At 44.3% G+C, this 22,390-nt stretch overlaps 1 protein-coding gene across 1 annotated transcript; it reads left to right on the plus strand.

Moving 5' to 3' along the window:
- Positions 1 to 402: 402 nt before the first annotated feature.
- On the plus strand, positions 403 to 22,170 carry LOC137640162 (endothelial zinc finger protein induced by tumor necrosis factor alpha-like). The gene is made up of 2 exons (XM_068372676.1): positions 403 to 544; positions 18,602 to 22,170. The coding sequence occupies exon 2, from the start codon at positions 19,121 to 19,123 to the stop codon at positions 21,239 to 21,241; it is 2,121 nt and encodes a 706-aa protein (XP_068228777.1). The 5' UTR covers positions 403 to 544; positions 18,602 to 19,120; the 3' UTR covers positions 21,242 to 22,170.
- The last annotated feature ends 220 nt before the right edge of the window (positions 22,171 to 22,390 follow it).

The following is a 22,390-nucleotide window of genomic DNA, read 5'->3' on the forward strand; positions in this document are numbered from 1 at the left end:
TCAGTCAACATAATTCATGCCTCATATTCCTTCTATGTAATAAGTTGTGGAATCAATTGTTGAAAGATAATATGGGCATATGTATAAAATATTTATCACCATGTTTTACAATTTAACAACAATAATACTTATTAGCTATCATTTTGATAAAAAATATAAGCTGGCTGCACGTCTTGAGTCGACTCGAGATTTGTCTACTTAATACTTATGAACCACCAGTGTTCGAACCAAATCTTCTTTGGAGTTTAAACACACAATATTAAGTTCCTTAAAAAGTGCTTATTGCAGAATAATTTAGATTATAATTCTAAACTTCTCTTACATGTAATTTATTGAAACAATGACTCATATGTTGATAAATTTGATGTAAAAAAAAAAGTGTTCGAACCCAATTTGATCTGAGATAGTTTTATTTGCTGGTGTCAAGATTACATTGACGGCGCTGTGCGCTTGTCTGCCCTATTATTGTTGTTGTTGTTGTTGTTTATCTGCTTACTATATATACTAAAAAATATTTTTTAAATGAGAATAGATCCTGAATCAGGTAAGGAATAAAGCTGTGTCAAGGGGATTTTTGTTCAGTTTGTACACATGATTAGTTGACCAGTTGTCATCTGGGAGATAAAAACCTTACCCTAATAGCTTATCCTTTTTGGCTAGACCTTTACTTTTGAGGGGATACTTTTGGTGACTGAATTTCTATATATTAAACATTAAAGGGCTTGTGTTATTTCTTGGGGAGGAACTCAAGGGAGGCCAATCAAGGTTACTGTTGATAATGTGGGCTCAGTACAGAAGACTTATCCTAGTCAGTCTTAGGGGCTACCGTAAGCTTTGCTAAGCTATAATACGGCATGTTGTTTTAACGTTAACTGTGAACGGTTAATTATATACGGGGCCTAAGGTGTGTCCGAAGATAGTATTAGGATTATTTTAGGCTTATGCTAGGATGGTGAAAATGAAACTTATTAAGGGTAGCCTAGGGGTAGGCATAGGCTTAAACTGGTTGGTTTGGTTAGGCTAGGCCATGTTTATCTATGGCCAAAATTAAGGGGGTCGATTCACGGTTTATACTATAACTGAATACAGGAGCTTGATGTGATATTAATCTACAATTAAAGTTCGTGCTAAAACAAAACAGGCCATCCGTACTATTGGTAATCAGTACTGTAGCAAGAGAAGGGGGGGGGGGGGGGCAGAATCACAGAGCCAAGAAGGTTTGTAGATCAACGAACATTTGCTGCCTCACGCTCGGAACAAAGGAAGTTATAATCATGTAGTTCCTCTATACGATTTAAATAGCTCTTCTCTCTCTCTCTCTCTCTCTCTCTCTCTCTCTCTCTCTCTCTCTCTCTCTCTCTCTCTCTCAGATGAAAGGGATAAATTCTAATCTAAGGTAACCCCACCTAACCTAACCTTACTTATGCTAACGTGTAGCTGTCGCGGGGCTAACGCCCACATTGCGATCGCCTAGTTACTTCTACAGGGTCTAGTAATAGGCTGCATCTGCCGTATTACTTGCACATTACTCGAACAAGTGAAATACAAGGATGCCTTTATAACTTGACCTACAGGGCAGTATCGCATATGAAAGAACGAATGAAATGCGTTATTGCATCTTAATCTATAGTCATTTCAATCGAAGCTTACCGTTGAGCGGCTGCCTTTCTCAAAATACCGGTACTTAGCGAAGGGTTCCTTGTCTTTACAAATCTTAAAAGAAGCACACCTGAAGTTCAGCTGTATTAAACACAGGGGGAGGGGAGAAGATTTGCTTTTCAGACCTTGGGAGTCATGGGAAAAGCTTGGCCTACAACCATATCCTTATTTATTTTCATTCCCTATTCTATTTATTCCTTCCAATACATGTATTATTTACATATATTTTATATCATTCTTTATCTTAATGGATAAGGTGAACACTGCTTTTTATTTTTTGAAGGAAAGCAAAAATAATTGTTTGTTTATTTATCTACTTTTCATCAATACATTAATAAATTTTTTGATAAAAACATTGGTTTTATGGCGAATCGTTGTCGTCATCGTCATTGTTATATGAGTCGAGATCAATGACAGATGAGTCGAAGAATTTATCTGTGGCAATATCCTCCTTTGCATCTTCATGTTGCAAAGTCTTGGCACATCTTACAGCTTTGCTCTAGTCTTCTTTTTTTATTCTAACGGAATACCTGGCCATCTCGCACTCACACACTCAGTCTTTAGCTGATAACCTTCATGGAAAAAGTTGAGAGGTTATACGCACCAAAAGGAGAATCAGTCTGCTAAGAAATTACATAGACAAAATTAAATAAGTAATAAGATTAATGTATAAAACTTTTTCGTGGTAGTAGCCTAATTCCAAACTATAGGCCTACTTCCATATCAAAAGTAAAAGTTTTGAAAATAAAAGGTACACACACTATTTGCATGATACAATTGTTTTTATTTTTAGTTTATCGTTGTTAATATGAAATCATTTATCATCAACTTTTCTATTTGAGGTTATCGTCACTTTCTTAAAAAGTGACAATACATTGGTTAGTTTTGGGGATAAACTGATTAGGTTCCTTCCTTAGAGGGATGAGATGTCCACAGTATTTTGAGTTTGACACGAAATTTTCTAAAAAAGACCCTGGTCTGATGGCCATAGAGCTTTTGATAGAGTACAGTATAGTCATGCCAACCTAACCTAACCTAGGATGTCTAATCTTTACTGAAGAGGTGGAGTACTCTCACCTGCCACCCAGAAATTTACCAATATGGGAAAAGTCAACACGTCACACTTCTAAACAAATTTATCATCTGAAGTTGAATACTACAGATAACTAACAACCTTGTGAAATTTACTGATATAGGAAGAATCAACAAAGCACTCATCTAACATCTACGCACAAGAAGTCATTACTGTCAACTGAAGTTGGTTTTTTGAAATTACTGCCTGCCAAAATTTCCAATCTTATGTGTATGAAATTAGCAAAAGAATTGAATCTTGTTTCAGCATTTTCCATGTATCCACAATTGAAATTGAAATACGACATATGGTTTAGCCTTCTTATCCACGATAGGTTGTTAAAAATAGAATATGATTGGGAGCCCCTCTATGTGAAAACGGTCAGATCTCATTAGGCCATAGAAAATATCCGAGGCTAAGTACTTGTTGGCAAATATTTACGTACAGTGAACCCTCGCTACTTCGCGGTTCGACCATCCCGGATTCACCACTTCGCGGATTTTTTCCATAACCCATATATATATACAGTAATATATATATATGTATGCATGTATTTATGTATATATGTAGGTATGTATATGTTTATACATATAAATATATATATATATATACACACACACACACATGTATATATTCAAATAAGCCATATATATTTTGATATATTAATGTCTGGATTCTCTTAACGACCTCGGGATCAGAGCCCCAGGCGAAATCTCACAAAGACAAGAGCTTGGCTCCGGCCGGGAATCGAAGCCTGGTCGGCAAGATATAGACAGTGACTAACCCATTCGTGGCCGAATGGGTTAGTCACTGTCTATATAAGCTTGCCGACCAGGGTTCGATTCCCGGCCGGAGCCAAGCTCTTGTCTTTGTGAGATTTCGCCTGGGGCTCTGATCCCGAGGTCGTTAAGAGAATCCAGACATTAATATATCAAAATATATATGGCTTATTTGAATATGAAAAACACGTAAAAATGTGCAAAATTTATCATTACATGTATATATATATATATATATATATATATATATATATATATATATATATATATATATATATATATATATATATATATATATATATATATATATATATATATATATATATATATATATATATATATATATATATATATATATATATATATATATATATATATATATACATATATATATATATATATATATATATATATATATATATATATATATATATATATATATATATATATATATATATATATATATATATATATATATATATATATATATATATATATATATATATATCTAAAGTAGGAAGATGTGATGTAGTTCTAAGGGAAAAGTATGGGAAATATGTCTGGGTAATAAGCAAAGCTCTACCTCCAGTTTGTTTCTTCATTATGATCAGAGATAAATGTAAACAAAACATTGGTTGCCATTTTTTATCGTGCTTTTTAGCGTGTTTAGGAAATGCATGATATAAAATCACCTTTAATATTTGTGCCTGTTTTAGTTTAGGGTACTGTAGTACATGCATTAAGTGTTCTGTACATTAAAGGGTAGTTTGTTAACAGTACTACGTACAAGGGAAGGTTTTAAAAGTCTGAATATACATGTTGAATAAATAGGTAAATATGGTGTCACTACTTCGCGGATTTTCACCTATCGCGGCCGCGACTGGAACCTATCTACCGCGATAAACGAGGGTTCACTGTAATTGTAAATTTTAGATAGATTTTAATATTGTTTTATTGTATTAATAGTGAAAAGATTTCAACATCCTTCCATTGTTTAGACTAATATTACCAACGTATCAGTTTAGTTTTACCTGTGTGCACCATTCAAGAGGTACTTGAATGTTCTAGGAATAAGAAGACGACATTTAAAGTGCTTTTACACAGTCAAACGGTTCGTTAAACCCAGTTGTCCAATTTGGTTGTCAAACAGTCAAACCAAACATACATCAAACCTCAGTCCTCGACTCGTGAGACTCTCACTTTTTTAAGGAAAAATATGCCTCTTATCCAGGACGGTTTGATTGCCATTGGCTTAGCAGTGGCGCAAAGGAAAAAAAGATCAGTGAATGAAGGACTGACTGTTAAAAAAAAGATAAATTTTCGCATAAAGTGCAAACTTGCTTGTTGATTTGAAATTAGAGCCAGATGACTGACACAATTATTTTAGGATGGATGAAGAAACATATTCTGTATAGATATACCGAGGAATGTTTGATGTTTGATGCTTGTTCTCACATGCAACAGTTTGTGGATAAATAAAACCCCTCCCACAAAAGTTAAAAAATCACTTCAAAAACATGTTTGACAAATCGTTTGACACTATAGGTCAGTTAAGGAAGGTGAAGCCATGCATGATAAACAAAGATATAGGGACCTAAGTCAGGCTTTGAGGTTCATAAGTGACTGTGTACAGTACAGTTAAATATTTACTGACATAAGGTGTCAGGTTTCAGTTCCATAATCATCTTCAGAAACGCTCACCATAATGTTAGACGGGCAACCCTAACCCCAACCCCCTACTGTGGTGCTCAAATATAGCAGTAACCTCTCCAGTAAATAGCTTAAACTTAGGGTCCCAGGCTGGGATCGATCTGCTGCCCTGGGAATGCAAGGTGAATGTGTTAACACTGTACTAGCCAGGAGGGTAGGGTATCTCTTAATTGGCTAGCATTAGCGTATTGAAAATGTTCACGTGTGATGTAAGACAAGATTGCGAGTTTATGTGTGAGGGGGGTTTACTTCAGTTTTTTCAATATTAAACTTACCCGGTGATCATATAGCTGTCAGCTCTGCTGCCCGACAGAAAAACCTAAGGACGAAATACGCCAGCGATCGCTATACAGGTGGGGGTGTACATCAACAGCGCCATCTGTCGAGCAGGTACTCAAGTACTCGATGTCAACACAGAACCAATTTTCTCTCTGTCGTGCCACCGGCAAGACCTATTGAATACGCTGTTGTTTTCTGGATTGATTTTCACGTTATTTGGTGAAGTATTCATTTCTGGTTATTAGCTATCGCTGTGCAGAAGTTATCTTCAATACTTCCTTGCATTCTTTTTTGGATTTTGGATTATTTGTTGACGACTTGGATAGACTTTGAATTCCCCCCTTTGACTAATTCAAGATGTCTGACCCTTCTCAAGTCCCCAAGTACAGGAAGTGTAGCGCTAGGGACTGTTCTAGGCGTCTTCCGAAGGCCTCTATCGATCCGCACACCGTTTGTTCCAATTGTAGGGGTAAAGCCTGTCAATTGGAAGATCGATGTGAGGAATGCGTTGGGCTTTCGGAATTCGGGTTTCAAGAATTCCTGAAATATGCACGTAGGCTAGAGAAGGATAGGATCAGGAGGAGTTCGTCTCGCTCAATTGATTTTTCCTCTCCCCATGCCCCTCAACCTATTCCTTCCCCTGTAGTGGTTGCACCCGACCCCCCTGCTAGCTCTCATCAACCTTCAATGGCAGATATGATGCGTGCCATCCAGGCTCTAGGTGAGAGAGTCGAGTCATTGGCGAATGACCGCAATCAACTCATGGCTGACGTCAGGGAGTTGAAAGGTAAAAGTGCAGTGGGAAGTGAAGTGAGTGTCAGTGCAGTGAAAAGTGTCAGTGTTACGCATGAGGGTGCGTCTGTTCGTGCCTGTCGTCCTCCCAGTCCGGGACCTCTTGCAAGCTCCCAAGCCCAGGGGAGAAGCAATGTCGTACGACCAAAGGGTTCGACAGGCTTTAATCAGCGTACAGACGTTCCCTCCGTGGTTTCGGACGTATCTTTCCTAGATCGTCCCACCCACAAGAAGACGAGTGAGCCCGTTCATTCCTCGTCTGCGGAAGAGGTTTCTCGACAGAAACGATGGACCAAGGTCTCACGGCCTCTTAAACGTAAGGTCCCTTCCGAGCAAGTCCAACGGCCCAGGTGTAGCCACTGGGTCAGTTCGGACTCGCTGCAGTCCTCCGACGACTGCACACCTCCTAAGAGAGGCAAAGTGGTACCGCAACAGGCAGTAACTCCGTCTGTTGCCGCACCCGCTGTTTTAGACCCTAAGTCACAACAGACAGTACTGTAACTCCGTCTGTTGCCACACCCGCTTTTGTAGACCCTAAGTGGTCTTTGCTGCAGTCTATGCAGACTCAGTTAGCTGCTGTTATGCAGGAGTTTTGTGCGGAGAAGGTTGACGCTGCACCCGTTAGCCTACAACCTGCCACGGTTGTGCGCCCAGCAGACGCTGAGGCTGCCTGCTCCCACACTCCAGCTGTGAGAGCTCCTCCACCCATGCGCAGTCGACCCTGCCAGACGCATGCTGACGTTCACAGACGCACGGAACCCTCCGTTGCTGTTCGTGAGCTACCACAACAACAGGAGGGTGGAGTTAAGCTGCCGTGTTTTGACGCGGTGCGTCAGCCTCCGCAACCCACGGTGGTCTCCGCTATCCTTCCACAGTCGGGAGTAGACGCTTTGCGCACCCACTCAGCTTTGGTTGTTGCCAGTTCTCAGACTGACCAACAGTGGCATGACTTTGGGTCCAGTGCAGCCGTCCAGCTTTTACCTACTCCGTTGCCTCTTCCTCCTCAACATTCAGACGATGGAATCTCTGATGATGACGAAGCTGCACATCTTGACGACCAACACTCGGACATCGAAGAACCCAAGACAACGCCTCCCTCCTTAGACTTTAGGAAAGTGCTTGCGCTGTTCAAGGATTTATATCCGGATCAGTTTGTGTCTGCAGCACCACGCTCGCCTCCCTCTGAGTTCGCTTTAGGCATGCAGTCAGCAGCACCTGCCTTTACGAAGCTCGTACTCGCTCGCTCGTCCAAGAGAGCTTTAAGGGTACTGGGAGAGTGGTTGCAGTCCAAGAAGCAACTTGGGAAGACATCCTTCATGTTTCCCCCGGTCAAGCTTGCTTCCAGATCTAGCGTCTGGTATGCCACGGGAGAAGTTCTCGGCTTGGGAGTTCCTGCCTCTGCCCAGGGCGACTTCTCAAGTCTGGTAGACTCTCCCCGCAGGCTGGCTATGAGACGCTCCAAGATTTGCTGGACTCCTTCGGATATGGACCATCTTATGAAGGGAGTTTTCCGTGCATTCGAAGTCTTTAACTTCTTGGACTGGTGTTTGGGAGCGTTGAGCAGGAAGACCTCCCCTTCTGATAAGGAAACTTCCATGCTCATTATGTCCTGCATGGACAAAGCCATACGGGATGGTTCTAGTGAGCTTGCGGCTTCTTTCGTGTCTGGGGTCCTCAAGAAGCGGGATCACCTTTGCTCCTTGTTGTCAGCTGGAGTCACCCCATGTCAAAAGTCGGAGCTTATGTTTGCTCCACTCTCGAAGTGTCTCTTCCCTGAAGAGTTGATCAAGGAGATTGCTGCCTCCTTGATCCAGAAAGACACCCATGACCTGGTGGCGTCATCCGCACGCAAAGCCACCCCTTTGCCCTCCGTGCCTAGACCCAGGATGGACACTCCAGCGTCAAGGTTCATTCCGCCCTTTCGTGGCAGAGCCTCCAGCAGAGGAGGTGCTCGTGCCGGAAGTCAACGTGGGAGCAAGAAGAAGGGTTCCAAGTCCTCTAGAGGCAGAGTCTGACTGCCACCTTCTTCAGACAGCAGTGGGAGCCAGGCTCAAGAACTACTGGCAGGCCTGGGAGAACAGGGGCGCAGACGCTCAGTCTGTGAAGTTACTCAGGGAGGGGTACAAGATTCCATTCTTGCGCAAGCCCCCTCTAGCAACAACTCCCATCGACCTCTCTCCCAGGTACAGAGAGGAGGACAAGAGACTAGCTTTACAGCAAGAGGTGTCTCTCTTACTACAAAAGGGAGCGGTAGTCATAGTTCGGGACCATCAATCCCCGGGCTTCTACAACCGCCTCTTCTTAGTGCCGAAGAAGACAGGAGGGTGGAGACCGGTGCTAGACGTCAGTGCTCTGAATGTCTTTGTCACAAAGCAGACGTTCACCATGGAGACGACAAAGTCGGTTCTAGCATCGGTCAGGAAGGAAGACTGGATGGTCTCGTTAGACCTAAAGGACGCTTACTTTCACGTCCCCATCCACCCAGATTCCCAACCTTTTCTAAGGTTCGTTTTCGGGAAGGTTGTATACCAGTTCCAAGCCCTGTGCTTTGGCCTAAGCACGGCACCTCTAGTTTTTACCAAACTGATGAGGAATATTGCCATATTCCTGCATTTAGCAAACATCAGAGCCTCCCTCTATTTGGACGACTGGCTTTTAAGAGCTGCGTCAAGTCGTCGCTGTCTGGAGAATCTACAGTGGACTCTAGATCTGACCAAGGAATTGGGTCTCCTGGTCAATATAGAAAAGTCCCAACTCGTCCCATCCCAAACTATAGTATACCTAGGAATGGAGATTCAGAGTCAAGCTTTTCGGGCTTTTCCGTCGGCCCCCAGAATCAGTCAAGCCCAAGAATGCATCCAGTCCATGCTGAAGAAGGACCGATGTTCAGTCAGACAGTGGATGAGTCTGATAGGGACGCTTTCATCACTGGACCAGTTCATCGCATTAGGGAGACTCCACCTCCGCCCCCTTCAATTTCACTTAGCTGCTCACTGGAGAAAGGACAAGACGCTAGAAGCGGTCTCGGTTCCTGTTTCCGAGAAGATGAAGTCGTCACTGACTTGGTGGAAGAACAACATTCTCCTCAGGGAGGGTCTGCCACTGGCTGTTCAGACCCCCGACCACCTTCTCTTCTCGGACGCATCGGACACGGGCTGGGGTGCGACATTGGACGGTCGGGAATGCTCGGGCACGTGGAATGCGGTTCAAAGCGAGTTGCACATCAACTGCAAGGAGCTACTGGCAGTTCATCTGGCCTTGAGAAGCTTCAAGTCCCTCCTTCTAGGCAAGGTGGTGGAGGTGAACTCCGACAACACCACAGCCTTGGCGTACATCGCCAAGCAAGGAGGGACTCATTCGATGACGTTGTACGAGATCGCAAGGGACCTCCTCACCTGGTCAAGAGATCGAAACATATCCCTAGTAACGAGGTTCATTCAAGGCAACATGAATGTCATGGCAGACCGCCTCAGCCGGAAGGGTCAAATCATCCCGACAGAGTGGACCCTTCACAAGAATGTATGCAACAGACTATGGGCCTTGTTGGGCCAGCCCACCATAGATCTGTTCGCAACCTCGATGACCAAGAGGCTCCCAATTTATTGTTCACCGATTCCGGACCCAGCAGCAGTTCACATAGATGCCTTTCTTCTGGATTGGTCCCATCTAGACCTTTATGCGTTCCCCCCGTTCAAGATTGTCAACAGAGTACTGCAGAAGTTCGCCTCTCACGAAGGGACAAGGTTGACGTTGGTTGCTCCCCTCTGGCCCGCGAGAGAATGGTTCACCGAGGTACTGCAATGGCTAGTAGACGTTCCCAGAACACTTCCTCTAAGAGTGGACCTTCTGCGTCAGCCGCATGTAAAGAAGGTACACCCAAGCCTCCACGCTCTTCGTCTGACTGCCTTCAGACTATCGAAAGACTCTCGAGAGCTAGAGGCTTTTCGAAGGAGGCAGCCAGAGCGATTGCTAGAGCTAGGAGGACATCCACTCTCAAAGTCTACCAGTCGAAGTGGGAAGTCTTCCGAAGCTGGTGCAAGTCTAAATCAGTATCCTCAACCAGTACCTCTGTAACTCAGATAGCTGACTTCCTTTTATACCTAAGGAAGGAAAGATCCCTTTCAGCTCCCACGATCAAAGGTTACAGAAGCATGTTGGCAGCAGTCTTCTGTCACAGAGGCTTAGATCTTTCCAACAACAAAGATCTACAGGACCTCCTTAAGTCTTTTGAGACCTCGAAGGAGCGTCGGTTGGCCACACCAGGTTGGAACTTAGACGTGGTACTAAGATTCCTTATGTCAGCAAGGTTCGAACCACTTCAATCAGCCTCTTTAAAAGATCTCACTTTGAAAACTCTTTTCCTCGTCTGCTTAGCAACAGCTAAAAGAGTCAGTGAGATACACGCCTTCAGCAGGAACATTGGATTTACATCTGAAACGGCTACATGTTCCTTACAGCTTGGTTTTTTTAGCCAAAAACGAACTTCCTTCTCGTCCTTGGCCCAAATCGTTCGATATTCCAAGCCTTGCTAATTTGGTTGGAAATGAACAAGAAAGAGTACTATGCCCGGTAAGAGCTCTTAAGTACTATTTGAGACGTACTAAGCCATTACGTGGACAATCAGAAGCTTTATGGTGCGCCATTAAGTAACCTTCTTTACCAATGTCGAAGAATGCAGTTTCTTATTATATCAGACTTTTGATTCGAGAAGCTCATTCCCATCTGAATGAGGAGGACCATGCTTTGCTGAAGGTAAGGACACATGAAGTTAGAGCTGTCGCAACTTCAGTGGCCTTCAAACAAAACAGATCTCTGCAGAGTGTAATGGATGCAACCTATTGGAGAAGCAAGTCAGTGTTCGCATCATTTTACCTTAAAGATGTCCAGTCTCTTTACGAGAACTGCTACACCCTGGGACCATTCGTAGCAGCGAGTGCAGTAGTGGGTGAGGGCTCAACCACTACATTCCCCTAATCCCATAACCTTTTTAATCTTTCTCTTGAAATGCTTTTTATTGTTGTTTTTGGGTTGTCCGGAAGGCTAAGAAGCCTTTCGCATCCTGGTTGATTTGGCGGGTGGTCAAATTCTTTCTTGAGAAGCGCCTAGATTAGAGGTTTTGATGAGGTCCTTTAGTATGGGTTGCAACCCTTCATACTTCAGCTCCTAGGAGTCGCTCAGCATCCTATGAGGATCGCGAGGCTCAGTAAGGAAGACGTACTTAAAAAAGGCAGAGTAATTGTTCAAGTCGACTTCCTTACCAGGTACTTATTAATTTTATGTTTGTTATTTTGAATAACTGCTAAAATGAAATACGAAATACTTAGCTCTTAATGTTAACATCTATGCTGGTCTCTACCCACCCCCCTGGGTGTGAATCAGCTATATGATCACCGGGTAAGTTTAATATTGAAAAATGTTATTTTCATTAGTAAAATAAATTTTTGAATATACTTACCCGGTGATCATAAATTAAAGGACCCACCCTTCCTCCCCAATAGAGACCCAGTGGGCCGAGGAGAAAATTGGTTCTGTGTTGACATCGAGTACTTGAGTACCTGCTCGACAGATGGCGCTGTTGATGTACACCCCCACCTGTATAGCGATCGCTGGCGTATTTCGTCCTTAGGTTTTTCTGTCGGGCAGCAGAGCTGACAGCTATATGATCACCGGGTAAGTATATTCAAAAATTTATTTTACTAATGAAAATAACATGTTCTAACATAATTTTTTTTTAAATTGCCAAAAAAAAAAAGAAAGAAAAAATAGTGTTTCATGTATGCATATTTTCATATTTGCAACCTATAAAATGTTACAATCAAAGCAAATTTTTCTAGTGTACTGTACAGTTATACTCTAGGACTTTATTAATTTTGCATAATCTAAAATTGTCAATAATTTCTTAAAGGATAAGACAAAATAATTACATTTTTAAGGCACTCTAGAACTATTTAAGGTAGGAAGATGTTTGGTTCCTACACAAAGTACAAATCATCTGCTTGTAGATAGGGAATATTTTCATAACACGAACTGGACAGCCATTGAAATGTTTTAAAAGAGCAGTTAAGCAACAGGTGGGAGCAAGGGTAAGGATCCTACCCCTTCACCTCTCACAGTCTCTTCATTTATGTTTTCAATGCATCTAGTACAGACTTACCTATGTGCCCTTAATCGATCTTTTCATTTTCTGTCAGGAAGTTATTACTGTCTGTTGATTGTTATAATGTGAAGCAAGACACTTTATCATGGGAGGATGGACACACACACACACACACACACACACTCTCTCTCTCTCTCTCTCTCTCTCTCTCTCTCTCTCTCTCTCTCTCTCTCTCTCTCTCTCTCTCTCTCTCTCTTTTTGTTTACTAAGGGCATGATTGTTCACAGTCATCCCTGTGTGCCGAGTGTAGGTCATGGCCTCTATTGCGGTGTCAGTTGAATGCTTGAGGGGGAGGAAGAGAGCTTTGCTTCTTCCTTCCACTAATTGGGTGCATCTGGCTAGAGCTCCTGGGGAGTATGTATCAGAAGCAAGGAGTCCTTGCACCTACATAAGCAGGCTTTCAGGTTCTGGTGCCTTGTGGAGTTTCACCAGGTGTGCATGAAGCTGGCCTCTGCTATGCGAAAGTGTCCTGGATTACCCGACCGCCCTTGTGGCATGTATATGTCGGCGGTTGATATGCACCCTCACACCCTATGTCCTTATTGTAGGGGCCAGCGGTGTGATAGAAATAAAGTGTGTGGTGAGTGTAGGGAGTGGTCTACCTCCCAGTGGGAGAGGTTTTCTCGGCGCCGGAAGAAGAAGTCCAGACGGGATATTTCTCCTTCGAAGGTTTCTTTGAAAGGAGAAAATCCCAAGGGTTCTTCTTCTGTGGCCCAAACCTCCTCCGAAGCTCCCATTCGATCGGTTTCTTCCGAGAAACTGTCGAGTGGTAGCGTACGCCATAGTTTTGTTGCCCGATCTCGGGGTTTGGGAGAGGAGTTGCCTCCCATAGCGAGGCAGCTCCTCCTCCTTCCCCGGGGGAGGATTTAGATATGCCTGTGACTAATAATGATTTGTTTCAGCTTTGGGCTTCCTTGGGGCTTGAGGGTTTGCCCTCCAAGGAAACCTTGTTTGACATGATCAGGTTGGGGGCAGCTGTCAAACAATCGCCGACTTTAGCAGAGGTTGATCCTCTGTCTATCGTCGACGTTGTCGTGGCAGGGGCTTCCGATGAGTTATATCAAACCTCTGCTCGTGATGATCCTGATGTAGCTGAAGGCTTAGTTCCCCCCTCTGAACATACTTCGAGGGAGGAACCAAGTCCAACGGTGTCTCCTGCCGGTTATTCTCCCCCTTGGGGGAGTTCACTCACAGAGACTCCTCTTTGGAGGACTGGTGATGGTCAGCCTGCTGACCCCACGGCCCCCAGAGGGCGTATAAGGTGTAAAGCCCGCCTTCCTCTTCGCCGTAGAGGCCTTCCTTCTCCTCACAAGGGTGTTAGGAGGCGCCTCTTCGGTTCATCGTCACCGCAGTCTGCCGCAGAGGAACCTCGCCGTCGTTCTCTGACTCTCCCAGCTACAACCCTGGACCTCTCTGCAGATCGTTTGCGATCTCCTTCGGTGGAAGGTCGTCCTTACAAAGGGCACGCCGACCTTCCACCCGTCAGACCTGCTGACCTGCCGTCGCCGTTCCTGGCTGCTGACGCGCTGTGGGCGCTAACGCATCCCGTTGTAAAACTGGCAACGGTCCCTTCGGGGCATCAAGGGTTTATGCACAAGTTAGTGCATCCGTCCCTTACGCGCCAGGTCTCCCCTGTGCGCCAACGATCACCTGCGCGCCAGCGCTCACCTGCGTGCTAGCGCTCATCGACAGAAGTTGCTCCTGTTTAAGTGTGCCAGCACTCAACTGCGCGTCAGTGCTCACCTGCGCGCCAGTGCTCACCTGCGCGCCAGCGCTCTCCAAATTGCCAGCGCGCTAAGTAGCGCGCCCTCATCCTGCCGCGCGCCAGGCGCACCTCCGTTCTCCTGCGCGCCAGCGCTCGCCTACGCACCAGCGCTCGCCTGCGCGCCAACGATCTCCTGTGCGCCCACTATCTTCTGATCTGGGCGCAGTGGGAAAGTTAACTTCTTCCCCTGCTCGCCAGCGCTCACCAACGCGCCATTGGTCCCCGCCTGCGCGCCATCCTTTGCCAGCGCGCCCTCGCGCGCCCTGCATGCCCACGCCCATGACCACAGCCAGATGTGTGCTCTCATGCGCACCCGTGCGCAAAGGATGTGTTTCCTGCGTGCGCGCCCAACGTTATCACCTGCACAGGCTCTTCGGCCGGACCCTGCGCGCCCGCATGCGCGCGAACAGTCGCCTTCGCACGCGCGAGTGCTTATTCATACTTCAGCGCGCCCTCTGCCATCTCCAGCCCGCGCGCCATCGCCCGCCCGTGAGCGACCCAGGGCAATTCCCATCGCGCGAGCGCCAGCACGCTCCACAGCGCGATCCCCAGCACGATCCCACGCTCGAGGCTGCAGGACAATGCACGGCCAGGTCATCATCGTCGTGTCCCCCCCCCCTGCAAGCGCAGAACAGCGCGCTCGCCGATGGGAGGGAGGATTCCGGATAGGTCCAGGGACTTTTCTTCTCCTTCATCTTTTCAGGCGAACTCCCCTTTGGTAAATCCTCCTAGGGATTGGTCGATCCCCTTCCCTCCAGAGGGAGTTTCTGACAGCGCAGCTATCAGTCAGCAGCCTTGGTTTGGGTCCCTGGTCAGAGAGGTCATGCAGGCTTTTAAGCCTGTTCTCTCTGAGCTGGGCCACAAATCATTGGCAGCTTCTACTCCCCTGAAGAGGAAGAGAGGAGTGTCTAACGTGGTAACTTCTCCAAGGGCGAAGCTGACTCCTCGTAAGTCCTTGAGGAAGGCCTCCTCACCCCCCCAGACTTTCACTCCCTCCCCTTCAGACGAAGATTTCCCGTCCTCAGGGGAGTCACGCTAGTTGAGGCGTTCCCCCATCGCACCAATGAGGGAAACCCCGCCTCGTGCTGGAAAGTCGTCTCGGGTAGGGGTGGAGAAGAGCCTCTTACCATTGTTGTTGGAGTCCTGCATCCCTCCGAGGAGGGAATTGAAGGACTCCAAGACTTTGCCAAAGTCATCTTCAAGGATTAGACCAGAGCCAGCCAAGCACTCAGAGAACGTCCACGAGTCCCCCCAAGAAGAGCCTTTGGGGACAGTAGACTTCGCTGCTAGCCCTTCAGGAGGGGAGCTGCAGGAGTCAGAGCATGCGTTCTGGCAGGTTCTGACCCTTAAGAGGAATCTTAATGGGTTTGCGGATCCAGAGATTCCTCCTCGTGAGGGCAAAGACACGGTCTTGGACCGAGTCTTTGGGAATCAAAAACACTCAAAGGCCAGTGTGGCTGTGCCCTGGTCTCAAGGGTTAAGAGTGCCAGAGACAAGGTCGAAGCCCAGCTTTCCGAACTTGCCTCCTCCAGGGTAAACCTGCGGAAGTCTTCCCTACTTCCCTTCCAGAAGACTGGTGTATCTGGGAATGATTCTAGACACCAATCTCCACAAAACCTTCTTGAAAATGAGAACAACTCCCACTCCAAAGTGACTTGAGTCGGACTGGAATCAGGCCCTCGATCCCCCAAACATTCTGACCCCATGGTACCAGAAGTTTGGACGAACCTCAAGGGATGGGTGTCAGTCGAGAATCTATAGAGCGGTATAACCTTCTCATCCTTCCCCACCCCTAGGACTTGATGTTGTGCTTAGAACACATAAAAAGAAGAGAGGAGGGACTATAGTGCTGCACCACACGTCCTCAGCCCTCTGGAGAGTCCGAAAGTACCTTCACTTAAATCTCTTAAGAGGTAAAGGCCAACTTTCCGGTTCTTCAGCAGCCTCATCGGTTCCTAACAGACCACTCAGTGATGTGATGGACGTCAACACCACACACCACATAGACTCACATCGGCAAGCAAAAAGGAACTTGCTCGTAGCCTCTTCCCATCTAACAGTTTAAATACTAAGATGGGCCAAAGTCCGTTCGGTACCACTATCAGCCCGCTTCATTCCAGACTAGAAGAACGTGCTCGCCGAAAATCTGTGCACAGCATCTCAGATAAGGTATACTGAATGGTCTTTGGATCGCCTTGTAGCCGACAAAGTCCCGACTTTACGGGGTCCCCCAACTAGGAATCTGTTCGCAACGCTCCTGAATCTCAGGCTGCTGTTACTCCCCAGTCCTAGACCCCAAGGCGCTCTGGCAACAACGCTGGGTACAACAATGACGTTTACGTCTCGTCCCTGTTTTATCTGGAGAAGGACACTCAAGAAGGCTAGAACATCAGTTAATCTTTCAAGGACTCTCCTAGCTCTTCTATGGCATTATGCAGAACGGTTTCCAAACCTTTTGCAGCTCCTGATAGAGTCTCCAAGAGAACCATCTTCTCATCACAGACAACCCACTTCGACACCTACCACAAGCTATAGCTTTGTTATGATTGTACGCCTGGAGACTACCCAGTACCTCTTTTGCGAAAAGGTTGTCGAGATATCTCAGGAATTCCTCAGCATCAGTCTACCAGGTAGTATAACGTCTTGTGTGGTTGGTGTCATGTGAAAGTGTCTCTCTCCACTCGATACCTCTATTCCAGCAATAGCAGAATCCTCGAGTACCTACAAGAGGAAAAGACCCCCTATTCAGTTTTGACAAGTAAAGATGACCACTCAACCTTGATTCTTCACCTTCAAACTGAAAGAAAGGGACATCCTCTAATCGATAGACCTTTCCTAACTCATACGGACTTACAACTTGCCTTTCTCCAGTCGGAATTCAGACCTTCCTCTCAGAACATGGTTCAAATTCTTCTATCTCTAAAGAGACCTCCTTATGTTCCACTTCACCAGGCAACAAATTTTCTCCTGATTTAAGAAGACAATGTTCCTACACACTCGGACAGCAGCCATACAAGTCAAGGAACTTCATGGTTTCTCTTTCGACATCGCCCATTATTGAGAAGGGCGAAAGACAATATTCAGTTTCGTCCCTGAGCATGTCGCCAGACACAGTCTCCAGAGATGACGGTTCCTACAAAAGTCTCCACTCGGTAACGGACGATCCAGATCATCCGTTACTGTAGTGTAAGGTTTGATACTTTACCTAAAGAAAACGGCAACAGCCCACCCTGGTCTCTTCTCTGGTCATCCGCACTGGGAGAGACTAGAGGAGGATCATCGAAACATCATCTCGACATGACGACTCACAGTGTCAGGGGCATAGCTATGCCCCTGGTCCTTCTTAGCAGATTACTCTGTGACGCAGGTTTTACAAGAAAGGATGTGAATGCTCCAGGTGACTTTCACAACCTTTCTCCTGCAAGACATGACCCACTGGAACTCGATACGATCTCTATCGGTCCAGTGGTGGCTGCACAACAGCTGGTTGTATACCTCAAGCTCCTTATTGGACAAGTAGCAGAAGGTTGAGGGCACTGTTACCCGGGTTTAGTCTGCGTGAATGAAAAGATTTGACACTCTTATTCTTTTCTTCATCCTACCCTCTCGAGGGGAAAGCAGCATCCTGGGTTCTCTGTATAAGCTGACCTCAAACCACTGCAGGTAAACCATGCTCCCTTGTGTACCTAGTATTAAGCTAATACTGTACTGTTGCGTCCCCATACCCTGGCGAGGTGGTATTGGGAAAGTCTTGGTTACATCAGGTTTTTCCTACATAGACTCGTAATAACTTTACCTAGACAGTCACACTTCCGCATGTCTCAACACACAGCTTGCTTAGGCCACGGACCTTGCGTAGCAAGGTTTTAGCGAGGGCAGGGACTCCTTATTTTTTAGTACTAACATACTCAAATAAGGAGGCCCTGGGCAAAGCCAAAAGCTAGATTGGCAGGGACGTCCGCCCTTCCTAATGGGTGAGTCACCCCTAATAAATAGCGTGGTTTGTATTCCAGTTACGGAACAAATGACAAATTCGTAGATAATTTGTATTTTTTCTAACTGTACAAACCTTAGCTATTTATACACCCTTGTCCGCCAACCCTATCCCCCTTGAAGTCCTACTCCCAAGCAAAGTGACTAAATCACAGGTGTGTGAACAGGGGTGGTAGCAAGCTACCTCCCCCATACCCCTGCTAACTAGCAGTATGGTTAATTAACACTTACTAAATTTTAATGGGTCGTCATTTCAGCTCCGCCGAAAGTATAACCCCTAATAAATAGCTAAGGTTTGTATAGTTAGGAAAAATACAAATTATCTATGAATTTGTCATAGTGTGAATATTTTTTAACTATGAAAATACACACAAGCATTGATATTTATTTTGCAGGTGATGGTTTGTGCGTGTCGCCACAGATAATCGGAGCCTCAGGTGCATGGAGTCGTCAGAATACTGCAAAAGTGACAAGTCGTGTTTTTGGAAGATGGTAAAATATTCATTTACATGAGCTTGTAGTTCCAAAATTCTCATTTTATATGGGATATGGATGTACAAAGAAAGGAAATGCAATCCACTGTATTCCTAAGAAAGATGATTTATGATATGCAGTACACTTGTAAAATGTTGCATATGGAGGTGTGAAGAATAGCTGTTATGAAATTACAGTAAACATATACTGTATTACTTTTATGTTGTTTAAGTATTTTGTTTATCATCAGTGCTTTTAGTTAATTAATTTTGAAAAATTTTTCTTGGATTCTATAGGAGTGTTACTTTTATGTAATTTAATTTTTTTGTGAGGTGTCCGTTATTAGTATCGAGTGCCGTATTGGAAGCCTTATTAAATCTCAGTGGTATGGTAGCCAGTGCAACGGCATCAGCATTAATTCAGTTTATAGCTTTTTTGAAATGTTTTATCCTGATATAAGTGGTATTTCCCATGCTCTCCATGCAACTATGACCATGGAGGCAGCAAGGGATGACCGAAGCATGAACGAAATGTCAAGAAACTTGAATGATGTTTCCAGGAATTTACATGATGTATCAAGGAATATGAACGAGGCCACTGGTGGTATTCATGGCACAGGTGGCTTCAATTTAGAGGCTTTGAAGGATGTAAGAAATCCGAGTCATGCCTTTATGGAAGCTGTAAAAGATGGTAGGAATGTTCATAATGCTTTCACCTTAGAGGCAGCTAAGGATGGTAGAACGCCTCATTCAATCTTCAGTTTAGACACTCCCAAAGAGATAAATCGACCTCATTCAGCCTTTAACTTGGAAGGGGCCAAAGAAATAAATCGACCCCATTCAGCCTTTAACTTGGAAGGGGCCAAAGAAGTACATCGTCCTCATTCAGCCTTTAACTTGGAAGGGGCCAAAGAAGTACATCGTCCTCATTCAGCTTTCAGTTTGGATGGTGCCAAAGATGCAAGAAGTTCTCATTCAGCATACAACCTCGAAGGTGTCAAAGATGGTAGAGAATCTTCACTTTCTCCAGCAACCACTTCTCACTCTACTTTCAGCGTAGACTCTAAAAAGGAAGCAAAACCCTTTGCTTGTCCTGATTGTGGAAGAGGATTTACACAGAAAGGTCATCTAAAGATTCATAGTATGCAGCATACGGGCGAGAGGCCTCATTCTTGCCCTGAGTGTGGTAAAGCATTCATTCAGAAGATTCATTTAAAGACTCACATGGCAATTCATACTGGGGAGAAACTACATTCATGCTCAGTTTGTGGCAAAGAGTTCATGCAGAAGGCTCTTCTTACTATGCACATGATGGTTCACTCTGGGGAAAAGCCTCATTCATGTGGCATTTGCAATAAAGAGTTCACTCAGAGAGTGCACCTTGACACTCATATGCTGGTTCATTCAGGACAGAAGCCTTTCACATGCACTGAATGTGGGAAGGGATTTGTTCAAAAGGGCCATCTCAAGACTCACATGCTGATTCATATGGGGGTGAAGCCATTCAACTGTCCAGAATGTGGCAAAGGTTTTACCCAGAAAGTTCACCTCACTCGTCATCTTTTAATTCACAAAGGTGAAAAACCTTTTAAATGTAATGTCTGCGACAAGGGTTTTGTTGAAAACCGCACTCTGCAGACACATTTAAGAATACATTCGGGTGAGAAACCTTTTGTGTGTAGTGTGTGTAATAAAAGCTTTACTCAAAGTGGGAACCTTAATACACACATGTTAGTACACTCAGGGGAGCGAAGGTATAAATGCAGTGTTTGTGGAAGGGAATTTACACAAAGTGGCAACTTGGATAGACATATGAGAACTCATTCTGGAGAAAGACCCTTCCAGTGTGTTATTTGTGGCATGTCCTTTTCTCAGAAAACAAATTTGAAATCTCACATGGGTATTCATGCATTGAAAGGCAACACTGGTAATGGGGAGGTAGTCACAGGTGAGGCTGCAGACTACACTCCTTCTAGTTTCATGCATGACTCCTCAAAGATGCATCAGGAAGAAAAGATGTACAAGTGTGAAGTGTGTAATAAGGGTTTTTCGCGCAATGGAAATTTGAAAACACACATGGCAATACACTCAGGAGAAAAGCCATACCAGTGTTCAATGTGCTACAGTCGATTCACTCAGAATGTCCACCTCAAAAAACATATGGCTATCCATTCATATGGGGGTGAAGAATACAATCCGGATAATCCAGAGCCAGGTACATCTGGCGAATGTGGGAGGAAGTATAATGAAAGTTGTCACTTCAAAGAGCAGAATATGTATCCTTGTAATAAGCAGGACATGTATGGCAACAAAATTGGGAACAATGAAAATGTTAATGTTGTTAAGGAAGAACCTAATGATTTAGCTCAAGAGGCAGAAAAGAACAGAGTTGAATTTGAAAACCAAAGAAGAGCTGAGTTTGCCAAGAGTATGGAAGCTGCACATAAAGCTCAGATGGAACATGCGCAAAAGGAAATGAGTTTGCTAAGTAAACAAGTCATGGCTAGTGCAGATAATTGTTATACAAATCCATTTTTAGTTAACCACTATCATATGATGTAGTATAATTTTAAGGACAGACCATCAGTGAGGACTTTCGTTACTTAAACTTAGTGAGAGATGCTCTTGTGGCTTTAGTAAATGTTTCTTATTGTAAATGAGGTAGAGTACTTTCTTTAAGTTTTGAAAAGGTTTTGCCACAGCTACTAACAGCAAATATGGGAATTTGCTGTAATTTATTTTTTCTCAGGAGTAACTTTATCGTAGTTGGGGTTTCACAACATCTGAAAATTTTGCTACCTGTATCTTAGCGGTTGGAAGTGGCCTGGTAATTTTTTTTTATTCTATAGAACTAAATGGAGATTAGTTGTGGTTGGTGAACACTGTTTTGTATCACAGATGGGAATGACTCCCTTTTCAGTCAGAGGATTACGTAATATAGTTTACAGTTTGTTAATGAAGTATCATTGTATTTATGGAAAATTTACATTATGACTTTGAGAATGATTAACTATTGCATTGAGGGTTTCATTGTAATGTTCCTTTGGGCCCTCCAGCTGCATACCTTTCGTATTTGCATTTCCCCTTCATATAGCAGTCCCAAAATCCAATTCTTTTCTCTATACCTGTAGTAGCTTCTTCCATCATTGTGGTAAACAACAAAGATCTCAGTGATGACTCTTGTTAAATATCAACATTTGTCTTAAGTTATTCCAGGCCTATCTTGTGTTATGGTACTGTGACATTAGTGTGTCTGTTACTGTTTTGGTACCCCCTGCTCTTGTTTTACTTAGCATGTTATACTAAGCATTCTGCCAGATGCCTTTTCAAGATCTACAAATACTGAATGCCTTTTTGAGATTACGAATTTGTAGCATAATTGCTGCTTCCTTACTGGGTACTTCTGTAGTTGCTTCATTATAAGATTTTTCTGGCTTAAATTTAAAATATGAATTGTTAACCCTTCTACCTCCAATGGACATACTGGTACATTTCACAAAACTCATCCTTTAACCCCCATGGACGTACCGGTACGTTGTTGCAAAAAGCTGCTATTTGTATTTTTTTTTTTGCATATTTTTGATAACTTTATGAGAAACTTCAAGCATTTTCCAAAATAATGAGACCAACCTAACCTCTCTATGACGAAAATTAAGGCTGTCAGCGCGATCTAAAAAAAAAAATATTGCGAAATGGCTTGAAAATGGAAAA

The sequence above is a fragment of the Palaemon carinicauda genome, chromosome 4 (genome assembly GCF_036898095.1).
Source record: "Palaemon carinicauda isolate YSFRI2023 chromosome 4, ASM3689809v2, whole genome shotgun sequence".
Classification (NCBI taxonomy): domain Eukaryota; kingdom Metazoa; phylum Arthropoda; class Malacostraca; order Decapoda; family Palaemonidae; genus Palaemon; species Palaemon carinicauda.